Below are 12,213 nucleotides of genomic sequence, written 5' to 3'. Positions count from 1 at the left end.
AGAGTCCCGTTTATCCATACAGCAGAGGGGGGGGGGATTTCTTCCTGGAAAGAGAAGTGGGGTGCAGGGTGGGGGCTTCGTGTCTCTGCCTTCCATGTCTGGGGTCTCTGTTGTGTGTCTGCTGGACACTTGGTTTTCAAGCACATGATTGAGATCGGTTGTGTGAGGAATTTGAGGGTTTTTGCTCAAGTGGGTGCTCTGCTGGAGTTCAGCAGGTCCTCAGCGGCGGCCAGAGAGGCAGCGGAGGTATCTTTTCCAGCTGAGACCTGATCACGGTGAATTTTCAGATTCTGCCCAAAGCCAAGGACACATGGTGTCTTCTCGTGGAGGCAAGTTAGGTAGTTCCCGTGTCTTACTGTCCTGCTTGATCCCTCTCCTGCCTGGGCGCTCCCAGCCTTCCTCCAGGCCTGGCCACAGCCGCCGGGAGCCGCCCCACCTCCCTGTGTCCCTCCTCCCCGGCTTGAGTAATAGCAACCAGACCTGGAGCCCGCCGCTGTGCCTACTGTTGGTGTTGTCGGTGACAAGCGGCCTCCCGGATTCCCTGCCCCCCCCCGCCCACACCTCCACTGGGCGCACGTGTCTGTGTGTCTGTCTACAGAGCCCGCTCTCCAGCTTGCCGTTCGTCGTCATAATTGGGAATTAGCCACACCAAGCGGAGTGTGGCCTCCCCCACCTCCTCCTCCAGCCCGTCTTAGAGAGGTGGGGGCGGGACAGGTCACCCACGAGACGCGGGGTGAGCCCATTCTATGGGGGGCTCCTTGCTGCCCCCGCCCCCGCCACCACGGGAAGCTCCGGCGAGAAGCGGGTGCCGGGCGCGGCTGCTCGGGGTGCCGTGGCCGAGCCGAAGCACGCGCTGTCCTCCGCGCCCCGCCGGGAGGAAGGACAGGGTCGCCCTGCGGCCGTCCAGGCGTCGGGAGCCGAAGCTGAGTGGACGCCTCGTCTCCCCTCCCGCCGTGCTAGAGGTACCCGCCGCAGGTGCGTCCCCTCCGCGGCTCCGCGCCCGGCAGGCGACGCTGGTCCGGGTCCCGGCAAGGTTCCAGACGCGGCGTCCAGCCCGTCCTGGACGTCCCGTGACCCGGTCCTCCCGGCCTTCTCAGTCGGGTGTGGCGTTTGGTTTGTCTTTTCCGCTTGCGAATGATGACACCGAAGCCGGGGGAGATGAGGAAACCGACTGGGCCCCGCGCCCGCAGGCTCAGCTCCGGGCCGGCCGCCTCGGGTTTTCTGTGGGTACCAGGGGGGAGGAGGTGTCGCTTCGCAGCGGCCGCGGGCCCGGCTGGCAGCGTCCTCCCGTCCTGCTCAGGGACGCCCGCGCTAAGCGACCTGCGTGCCCCTGCTGCCGCCCAGGGGGCCGCGGAAGGGACTAGAGACTGAGGAGGTCTGTGCTGTAGACGAGCTGTGAAGGCCTGGCCCCGTGTTTCGTCTCCCCCCCCCCCACCCCGGGCGATGACGAAGACCCCGGCGTCTGGGGACGGCCGCCCGCGTCGTCTTTCGGGACCGTCGTGCAGGCGTCCCTCGCGCGCTCTCCAGGCAGCTGACCTTGAGCTCGGGCCGCCGCTGAGCCTGGGGCCGTTCTGGTGGGAGCGGCTTGTGTTTCCCGGGGAGTGCGAGAACGTTCCGATCCAGGCACTCCGCTGCCCCCGCTGCAGACCTCGCCCGTCCGCTTCGCACCCGCTTCCCGCCCCCGCAGGAGCATCCCCGCGCGCGCCGCCTTCGCTCTCCTCAATCGGAATGAGGAGCCCCGGGGCGTGGGAAAAACACAAACAAACAAGACAGCGCGCTGACGAGGGTTTCTGACCGTCCCTACACGCTGGCACCGGAGGCCTCTTACGAGCTCTGTTTCGTGGGGACGGAGACAGATTTTCACGGAGGTGCGTCCGGTCCCGCGCGCGAGCCGCTGACCCGGGCCTGGTCCCCGCTCGGGCTGCGGGAAGCCTCCGTCTCGCTCCACCTCGGCCAGTCGGGCTCCCGGGCGCTGTGCGCCGCCTGCGTCTTAACATCCTCTTACTTCCAGCCTGTTGTGTTTTTGACTCGGAAGTGTGTCTGCTGTACCCGGTACCGGCAGATCCGGGTTTTGCGGGTTTGGTTTTTTTAACGCAGTCTGACGGCCGCGGTTCGGATCGGTCCGCGCGTCCACACCGAGCACCCTTCTCGGCCGCCCGTGGGTGTGACATGCTCCTCCTGCTTCCAGCAGGTCTCTAGTTGCTTGGTTTTTGTTCCTCCTTCACGGCTTGATTCCGCATCAGTGAGTATTTTCTAGTATAACATTTGAACTTCGGTGATTTAGTATGTTTTCCTGGTGGCTGCTCCCCGGCTTACCGCGGGTCGCGTCTCACCGGGGTCTGGCTCCGGTAACACCCGCTGAACGCCGGTGGGACCCACAGCCCGTCCTCCGACCCGCAGCTCCGCCCCCTCCCCTTTGTGCTATTACATACATATTATGTCTATGTATGTTACAAACCTAGTATGTAGTTATAATTATTACTTTCTCTATTTTAAATAAAGAGAAAAGGAGAGCAGGCATGTATCTGTCCAGTCTGTCTGTAACCTCCTTATTTACCATCTCTGGGTCTCTCTGCCTCTGTTTCTCCGGTTACTATCTGGTATGGTTTCCCGGTTGCAGCGCAACTTTGTCTCCCCCACCCTCTTCCTTTGTGTTTTTACTGTCAAATGTATTTCTAGATGGTAGAGGCCCAATAGCACAATTATATACACGCTTTCAACAGTTGATTTTTCAGTCAATTAAGAGAAGAAGAGAAAAATGCAATTTTACTGTCTTTTGTAAGTATCTACATAATTACCTTTCTTGGTGGGGTGTGTGTGTGTGTGTGTGTGTGTGTGTCTGTCTATTATTTTGGGGGGTATTGATTTCAGCCTGAGTAACTTTAGTATTTCTTGTAACACAGGGACGGCTGGCAACAAATTCCTTCAGTTTTTCTTCATCAAGGAATGTTTCTCCTTCAGTCTGAAGCACAGCCAACCGAACCTCATTTAGTGAGATCCATTGGTTAAAAAAAAAAAGTCTGAGCTTTTACATGACAGTCACTTTATTTTGTCCTAATTTCGGAAGAATATTTTTGTTGGATATTCTAAGTGGACAGTTAGTTTCTCTCCGCACCTCTAACCTGTCTTCCATCATTACTGTTGAGATGCCAGGTAGCGAGGTGTCTGTCACCTCAGTGACATTGAAGGTATTTTTTCTGCCTGGTTGTTTTTAAGATCTTCTCCTTTGGTGTTCTGCATTTTTGTTTGTTTGGTTTGGGTTTTTTGCTGTAGTGCATCTAATTATGTGTTTTTATTTTTCCTGAATGGAATTCATTGGAATCCCTGTATGTATGGATTTTGGAGAGGGGCAGGGCATCTTACCAGTTTTGGAAAATTCTCAGTCATTAACTCTTCCCATACTGCCTTCTCCCCATTTTTCTCTCTTCCTCCTGAATTTCACTAGCCATGTTAGATCTCTTGTGCAGCATTTTAACATCTCATGTTTGCTTAATTTCTGTTTTGTGTAACTCCTCAAATCTGTCTTCAAGCTCCCTAAATTCTCTCTTCTACTGTATCTAATATACTGTTAAACCTATGTATCCAGTGAATTTTGTATTTTATTGTATTTTTCATTTCTAGGATTTTTTTTTAAAGATATCATTTTAGAGAAGGAACATGAGCAGGGGGAAAGGTGGATGGAGAGGAAAATGGAGAGAATCTCAAGCAGACTCTGCACTAAGCACTAAGCCTGATGCAGAGCTTGATCTCACGACCCTGAGATCATGACCTGAGCTGAAACCAAGAATCAGACACTTAACCAACTGAGCCACCCAGGTGCCCCTCTGGGATTTTCATTTAGTTATCAGTGTACTTGGTCATTTTTTATAATAAACTGCTTTTTTCACTTTTCAGAACCTTTTAAATTTCTGCAAACATTTTAAATGCACTTCCTTCCTATTGTGTGCCAGCAAGTCCAATATCTGAAATCTTGGTAGATCTAAATATGGCATCTAACTCTGTGTCTGCTGCTGCTTATTCTTGGTACTTGGTTTAGTTATATATTTGGGGGGGGGGGTTGTTTGTTTGCTTTATTACTGTCAGCTTAACTATCTTGGACTTAATTTCTGGGAATTCTTTGGGGGTAAAAATAGGTCCTTTTAAGGATGAGTTATATTTGATTCTGTAGATGCTAGAAGTATAAGGCTGGGATCACACTAAGTTCTAGACATTGAGCTTTGGACCACTCAGATGAGAGAAAGTTGGGTTGCAAACCCACATGAGGGCTTGATTGATTAGTGTTAAACATTATCAGAGAAATTGCCCTCATCCTACTCAGCACTGAGTTTTGAAACAAGCAGTTTTCCCTGTAGTTTGCAAAGAGGGAGTATTCCTCGTTCATCCTAGATTGCTTGTCTTAGCTTTTGGGGTTCCAGACTTACGTGGGGGTGGTGTCAGTCTACATGTGACAGCCTTCACCAGACTGTTGTGCCAGGGAGTGAGGAATAAAAACCATCCCTAATGCATGTTCTGAGTCTGCACTGGTTATAAAAGCCTGAAGAATTTTCACACAGTTTTAGGTGACACCAGGGAACTACTTCTAGAACAGAAATATGAGGATATCTGTGAACTGCTTCCCCAGTGAAACCACCATAACTGGTGGAAATTACAAAAGTCGACCACTTAAAATCTCTAGACGTTGTCCTAAAAACATACACCAATGGAGAGGCATTCTGACAAATGTTCTGGCAAAGGAAAAAAGACAATGATTACCTTTGATTTTTATAAGTTACATTTGACTGTTAAAATTGTTAAAGTAGCACATAAAAGAATAGAAATAGTATATATTACCTTCAGAGTAGTAGAGGAGAAAATGGAATGTGAAAGAGTAATAATAATAGTCCTGAAGGAAGGCAAGAAGAGGGAAAGTGATAGGACGTCCTGCACACTTACAATGTGTGCGCCGAAATACTGAGAGAACATTAGATTGTTAGGCTACAGTTTTTGAAACCTGTGTATATATTCAATATAAGAGACACAGCTGAAATACAGACAGAAAAAAGCAAAACCGTAACAAAAGAGGCCTTCAAATAACCAAATCCAGTGCTTTTCTTTTTTTAACATCATACAAAAGACTTGAAGGTAAAAGTAGAAATAAGATCACCACACGAAGTTTATTGTACCAGAAAATAGAATAATTTACAAATGTCTATGCAAGTAGTAACATAGCTAGCTTCAAGGTGTATTCCAAAACATTTCCACATTTACCTGGAGAAACTGATTTTACCATAGTGGAAGATTTTCACAGGCTTCTCTCGGTAACGGACAGCTCAGGCAAACCCCCCAAAAAAAAAGACTTAAAGGTAAATATTCCTGATTTTAAAATTTTATTAAGAGCATATTATGGGTAATTTTATGCCACTATAAATCTGATAACTTAAATATACAAGTTCCTAGAAAGCTATGACTTAATCAAACTGGTTAAAGCAGTTGAACAATCCTATTTATTAAAGAAACGTAATCTGTATTTTAAAACCATCAAGTCCACATCATTTTTACTGGCATATTTTCCCATTTAAGTTATAAGTAATTTCAAACTTGCACAATTTATTCCAGAAAATGCAGAGATAAAGGCACTCTCTGAGTCATTTTATGAGGTTAGCAAAAGCTAATGATTTGGAGACCTTAAAGACAACATCCACAATTCTTAGAGTTGCATACTGAAGTATACAGAGGTGAGACGATATAAGGTGTGAAATTATGCCTTAAAATAGAGGAAGTTACTTCTCAGATATTCTAGAGTATGGATCCGAGTTTACAGGAGTCTCTCATGTTATTGTCTCTTGTGTGTGTTTTTGAAATGTTTTCTAATACAAAAGGATGGAATCATTGGATTATATATCATTTTCTTTTTAATAAAAAGAAAGAAAACACATTATGAGGTGTCAGAAGCTAATGCCATGTGTGGATGGAAATGTTACAAGATGGGGAATTCATTCTTTAGGCATTTGATCTGGCCTCATCCGGAAGGGATCCCAAGCAGGGTGCATTTCAAGCAATGCTCTGTATGTGGCTTCTGAAGGCAGAACAAGGATGAGTTCCAGCTGAGCCGGAACATTCCAGAAGGATGGATAAAGTTCCGGGCCATCCTAGATTTCACAGCCAGAAATGGACCAGGTGCTGCTTTTAGCACTGGCTGGAGTTCAGTTTAGCTTTTACCCTCCATCGTCAGGATAAAGGGAAGGGATATCCGTGGAAAAAGTCAGCAGAGTGTAAAGCAAACAACTGTGCACAAATGTAAGATACTTGAAATACTATTTACAGAAGCCATTGTAAGTGTAGTAGGGGTAGGGAGTGCAGCTGCTCCAGAGAACAGTCTGGCAATTCCTCAAAATGTCAAGCATAACTTTATCCTCTGACCCCGCAATCCCACTCCTGGGTGTGTGTAGAGATAAAGATCCAGATATACACACACTCAGGAGAAATGAAAACATATGGCTACAGGACAGCTTGTACACCGGTGTTCCCAGCATCATCATTCATACTGACCCAAAAGTCGACACGTCCAAATATCCCCCCCGATGAGCAGATAAACCGATGACGGCGTTTGCGTACAGCGGAGTATTATTCAGCAGTCGGAAAGGGGCTGAAGCTCCACGACTCGTGCCATGCACGTAGACCTTGGGAACGTTTGGCTATGAAGGAAGCAGTCATAAAAGATCACGATTTGTATGATTCCAGTTACATGAAGTTATCCAGGAGAAGCAAACCCAGAGACAGGGAGAGACGAGTGGGGGCCAGTGTCGGCAGGGGGGAACGGGGAATGCATGCTAAGGGGGTTGGGTTTCTCGGGGGGTAAGAATATTCTGTTAGGTGGCGGCGCTGGCCATATAACCCTGCGGACAGGTGAAAACCCATGAACTGTACACTTGAAAGGGATAAATAAATCTGCTAACCCTTTTTAAAAGGTGGAGGGGGAGGTGGGCAGTTAAGAGAGAGACAGTTTGGGGCAAAGTGGTCTCGTCTCCTACCCCTCCTCGCTCTGTCACCACCACCACCTGGGCCCTAAAGTCTTCTGTCAAATTCAGGAAGATGTAGGATTTTTTTTTTTTTTCCAAATTTCATTGAGGAAAGAAAAAGCTGAGTCTGAAGCAGAAACAGTGAGAAAGCCAAGAAGTGTCACTTACCAAGCCCCCGTGCCCCCGCCCCATGTGCTGGTCCCTGGTGAACCTGGGTAAGTCCCCAGCCTGGAGGACGGAGGCTCCTCCTGCAGCTAATGGGGCTTGGCAGGGGGCGGGGGGGGGGCAGCCTCCCCAGAAGACAGCTGCCCCCTCGCAGACTCACCCCCCCGACCAGCGTGGAGCACACCCACCGACGGGCCAGACAGAGCTGTGACGGCCTCTTCTAATCACCAAGCCTCACGGTCGGAGCGGCCACCAGGGCGGTCCCGCGCGTCTTTCGTGGCAGTGCTCCGTCCGCAGCAGTGAGGACGATGACCTTCCAGGCCGGCTGGCTTTCACTCACCTTGTGCTTTCTCTCCCCGTTTCCGTCTTGTTTTGTGTTTCAGTGGCTGCTTCAACCCCCAACTCCACTGCTGGTGCAGCCATGAATTCTCTGACCTCTCTTGGGACTCTGCAAGGACTGGCGGGAGCCACTGTCGGACTGAATAATATTAATGCACTAGCAGGTACCATAAACAGTGAGTATTTGCTGCTCTGGTGGACAGCCTTCCCCCAAATTCTGCCCAGCAAATGGTCAGCCAGTAATGACCTGCAAAGGAGAGGGAACAGGGAGAACTAAAACTTGGGATGGAGGAGCGCATGCCGTTCCAGGCACATGCTGACTATGCTCACTTTGCCTCCCAAACCAGCCCCCCTCCCCGCCTGGTCTCCCAGCGGGGATCCATCCATAGGCGCCTGGGGCTGACAGAGAGGTGCAGGTTTCACAGCAGGGTGGTTTGGGTTTCGCTGTGGTCTCTTCTTCTGAGAGGCAGTGTGTTTTATTAGAAAAATGAACTAGAAGTCAGGACGCATGGGTCCAGTTCCCAAAACTGCAAAAATCCTGAGCAAACACCGGCCCACCCACCCCAGGTTTCAGAGTCCCACTTGAAAACTGAAAGTTCTGGATTAGATCATCTCCTAGGACATGTGTCCTCTTGCTCTAAAGATCCATGACATATATAGAGAAGGAAAAACGAGGCCCTGGAAAGAAGGAAATAGAGTGGAGTGCGGAGCCCCGCCAGCCGTAGTATGAGTCTGTCAGCAACTCCAGACAGGACTCCCTCCGCAACACCTCCCTCTCTGAAGAGCATGTCACCACAGCACGGCAGAGCCGAGCAGCCGGCATACAGAATCCCTTCAGCCTGAAAGCTAGGGACTCAGTGAGGAACTCCAGGTTCTGTCCTGCACAGCTTGCCCATTTCTGCCATTTTGGATCTTAGGAGGGTTCGGCGGGGGAGTGGTCGGAATAGGCCCCAGACAGAGAATAAGTCCTATTTTAGCCTTGTGCTTGGCACTGGCTCCTACAGTGGGGGAAAGTGATCCTCTGCCCACAGAGAGGGACTTTTGCCTTTCCCTCAGTTCGGTCCTAAGTCGGGAGTAGCCCAGCCTAGGAGAGCCCGAAGAGATTCTGATCTGGGGGCCCAGTGACTTACCATGCAGCCCGGGCAACCCAATGCCTGCCCACTTTCAGCTTTCAGAAAGGGGTCCTTGGCAAGTTGGTTTCAGCCATGATCCAAGCAGGGAACAGTTTTTAAGAAGTGATCAGATGGTACACTTTCTTAAAAACAAAAAAATCCCAATGATTATATACTTTAAAATCTCAAAAAGAATGCCTTGTAGCTTATTGGATAAAAAAAAAAATCTAGAACTTATCAAGTTTTCAAGTTTTATTAAACTCTTTATTCAGATGCTCTGGGAAAAACAAAGTGGGACTGAGTTTTATCAGACCGTAGGCCAAAAAAAAGAAAAAGATTATTCCTTCCAGATGGGACAGTCTTGATTAGCAAATAGTACATGAAGTGGGAACCATGTGACAACAGAATGTTTTATTCCAGTAAAACCGCCTCCAGCTCCCCAGTGTCCAGCGGCCCAGGAGGAGCCCTCATTGCCTTGACTCCTGTTTCTGACCTTGTTCTGCAGACGCTCCAACCCACTTCCTTCCCCTCGGTTGCAGACAAGTGTGTTTGCACACATCCCTTCATGCTGCTTCTCTTGCCCCAGGACCTAGTTCCCCTAAAACAAGGACTTTGATTTGATCGCCTGCCTGTCCTGTCCTTGGTCTGCAAAGTAACAGGCCAGTGGGAATGGCTGTCCTCCTCAGCACGTGCTCATGACTGCTGTGTGCTGTCCTCCTGTCTGTGTGGTCCTGTCTCTCTCCATCCCAGTCTCTGGTGCTTTGCTGGTGTTTCCCATCGGTGCCATGAGGGACTAGAGAGGGGCTCTGTTGAAAGGCCGAGAAACCAGGACTAGTTCTTGCGTGGGCTCTACATCACACCAATTTTGCTTCTGGCAAGGACAACAGGCTTAAATTTTGTTTTCTAAATTTTTTGCGATTGGGGCACAGTAAGTACAGAGAGCTGACGGGGAATGGAGACGGTGTCTCATTTCAGATAGCCCCTGTGGGAGGGTGTGAACCAGGAAAATGTTTAATTGCTCATTTACGAAAATCACAAACAAACAAAATGATTTGGTAAATGTTACTAGCACAGAGCTATTGAACAACCCAACATTGGCTTGGAGCTGGTATTTCTTTTCTCAACTACCAAGAGGAATCCGAAATACATAGAGGATCCTCTTTCAGGCCATTCTGCCTGAACACAATCATGCTGTCGGTCCTACTGGGTGATTCTCAAGGTACATCCCAGGAACAAGGACTCGCTACTGAAAGAAATCTCTGGTTGTCCAAATAGAGCCATCTCTTTCCCATGGACAAAGGAGCCAGGAAGAATGTAGGTAGATGGAATCCAATTAATTCCCAATTAGCTCATCTTTATGTAAATGTTACTATGCTCTTCACTGCCAAAAGGCCCCACTCCTTCTCCCAAAATGAAGTTTTAGCTAGAAGACAAGTAACTCAATTAAACTCAAATTTGATATCCCATTTCTCCCCTTACATATTTATGAGTGGAGGGACTAAAAAAAGGAGAGTGGAAGCCTAAAGCTAAAAGCAAAAGTTGCCAAGATCAGAAGTAAGGAGTACGGGTGACCTTGAACAACACAGGTTTGAACAGTGCAGGTCCACTGATAGGCAGATTTTTTTCAATTAAAAAGGTAGAAAGAAAATTCACCTGACCTGGATGATTTAAAAGAAGGGGGCGAGTACTGGAGAGGAAGGGAATCAGGGGCCACGGCGACCTCCGCAGTGAAACACCAGTCGTGTGTCTGGCCTCCGGTGAAGCTGCAAAGCCCAAGGAGGCACACTCCTAAGGCTCCTATGTGGCAGGGGCTGCAAACGGCCAGGCCCTTAGCCGACAAGGTTCTAGAGACATGGCGCTCTGTTCCGTGCTGGCGGCAGAGCGCCCGTCTTCAGCCGTGCCCTGAGCAGCTCCGTAGGCTGCGATGCACACCTAGACTCTCAGGCCATGGGGTATAAGTAGAGGGGCAAGTCCCCACTCACTCTCCCGCTAGAATTCCTTCCCGCACAGGGATCCGGCTTCCCAGAGGGCCGAGCCCCATGGCGTGCTGGTCTGTGTCCCCAGCACCTGCACACAGCCCGGCGGCCACGAAACGAACAGCAATGAACTGTGCCCGGCTCTTCCAGAGTCACTGTACACCGTCCCCTCCCCATCCTAGAAAAGAACGAGGCTGTTTGTTTGCATTCACACAAATACTGGGAGATGAGGCTAAGATAAGACTGAACGGGGGGGAAAAGCGAACTCACTCCCCACCCTTCAACGGCCCTAAGAACACCAGGATGGAGGAGGAGAGAGGCCTGAGCGGGGTAAAGGGGATTAGCGGGTGTCTGGGGGACTGTTCAATTAGGACACACTGGTTCAAGCTCTTTAAGAGCATTTACTGGGATGAGCGCAGACTCCTTCGCAGTAAGAAACGTGAAGCAGAGTCCACGGGACCTCTGCCGGCCAGCACCTCGTCAGCTTACTGCGTGTCTGCTAGGTCTGCCTGCAGGGATTTCGGCTTTCAAGAGGCCCGTCCTTCCATTCTCCTGTCCTTCAGCCGCTCACCCCCTGCCCCCCCGTCGCGCGGGGTCTGTACAGAGGAGGCCGCACATGGTAACTTCACCCAGCGCCCACTCCTGTCCCCGCAAGCCCCCGGGAAGAAAACCGGGCCTGAGGCACGATGCGTTTCCTCTGCTGTTAGGCCTCTTGCATGCAGTCCTTCCGACCTGAGGGAGGGAGGTATCCCAGCAACACAGGGACGCTGAGAGGAAGCAGAACCCCACCCGCTCTGTCGTCTGGGGTTGGCGCACGAGAACACGGCGGGCGCCGACGTGACTCGGGGTTGGCTTCCTCCGGTCATTTCTAAGCCTTCTCATCTGGTTCCTCGACCCTGTTAGACGTCTTGCCAGGTTTGGTTTTGTTTCCCAGTTAGTCATCTTTGCTGTTTCAATAGCCCTAATCAATTGCCCTAATCCATTCAAGAGTGTCCTTAATGTTTTCAGTGAGTTCTTCCCAGAAACGGATCTCTTTTTTGAAATGTTTTAATCATAAAGGCAACTGAAGGCAATGATGATGTCCCCTCCTCCACCTGTTGAGCTCCTAGGAAAGTGAGCACTCTGTAAAGTGTTGCTTGTTCTGACCCCGTACCCGGGGCCCATGTGGCACAGTCGGCAACCATTCTAGAGCCAGAGAGCAGCCAGGCGACAGGAAAAAAAACCAAAGTGTGCCGGCCAGCAGGTCCCCTGCGAGAATAGCCGAGAGCCTGCCTACGGAGGGGCGTCACTGCAGTTACCTGGAACACACGGCCCGGCGCGCTGTCGTGGGCGCGCACCCCGCGACCCGGGGCACGGGCTGATACTGGCCCATGTGTCTGTCTGCGGCTGCCCTTGGCCCCATTCTGTTTTGAGCCTCTCCTACCGAGCAGCCTCAGTTCTCTGCAGTTAGGGTCCGGTCCCCATTTTGTCCTATGCCTTCATTCTTCACGGCTGGACAATGCTTCCGAAGGGCCTAGTCTCAGGCGCCATCCCTCAGCTGTTTGGGGGCCGGCGGGGCAGTGGCCGCGCACAGGCGCACTGGGGACAGAGCTTGGCTCCGGGACCCTCTCATCGGCCTGCTGA

At 50.4% G+C, this 12,213-nt stretch overlaps 1 protein-coding gene and 1 long non-coding RNA gene across 7 annotated transcripts in view; one reads left to right on the top strand and one right to left on the bottom strand.

The window, feature by feature from the left end:
- The window catches only part of CELF2 (CUGBP Elav-like family member 2), a 505,935-nt gene that overhangs the window by 482,487 nt on the left and 11,235 nt on the right, over positions 1-12,213 (top strand). For 3 of the 6 annotated variants that reach the window (XM_080810117.1, XM_080810119.1, XM_080810115.1), the window contains one exon: positions 7,547-7,678. In XM_080810117.1, the coding sequence (XP_080666243.1) occupies positions 7,547-7,678 (132 nt within the window). The remainder of the gene's footprint in view (positions 1-7,546; positions 7,679-12,213) is intronic. The other 3 variants (XM_080810118.1, XM_080810116.1, XM_080810114.1) reach the window with 1 other exon arrangement.
- Positions 7,094-12,213, bottom strand: part of LOC308346962 — a 47,237-nt gene continuing 42,117 nt past the window's right edge. Inside the window, exons 4-5 of the long non-coding RNA XR_013967220.1 lie at positions 8,633-8,757; positions 7,094-7,749 (exon numbers count right to left, since the gene is read on the bottom strand). This is a non-coding gene — a long non-coding RNA (uncharacterized lncRNA). The remainder of the gene's footprint in view (positions 7,750-8,632; positions 8,758-12,213) is intronic.

The sequence above is a fragment of the Martes martes genome, assembly GCF_963455335.1.
Source record: "Martes martes genome assembly, chromosome: 8".
NCBI lineage: Eukaryota > Metazoa > Chordata > Mammalia > Carnivora > Mustelidae > Martes > Martes martes.
Note: the sequence above shows the minus strand (reverse complement) of the source record. Positions and strands in the feature narration are given on the sequence as shown.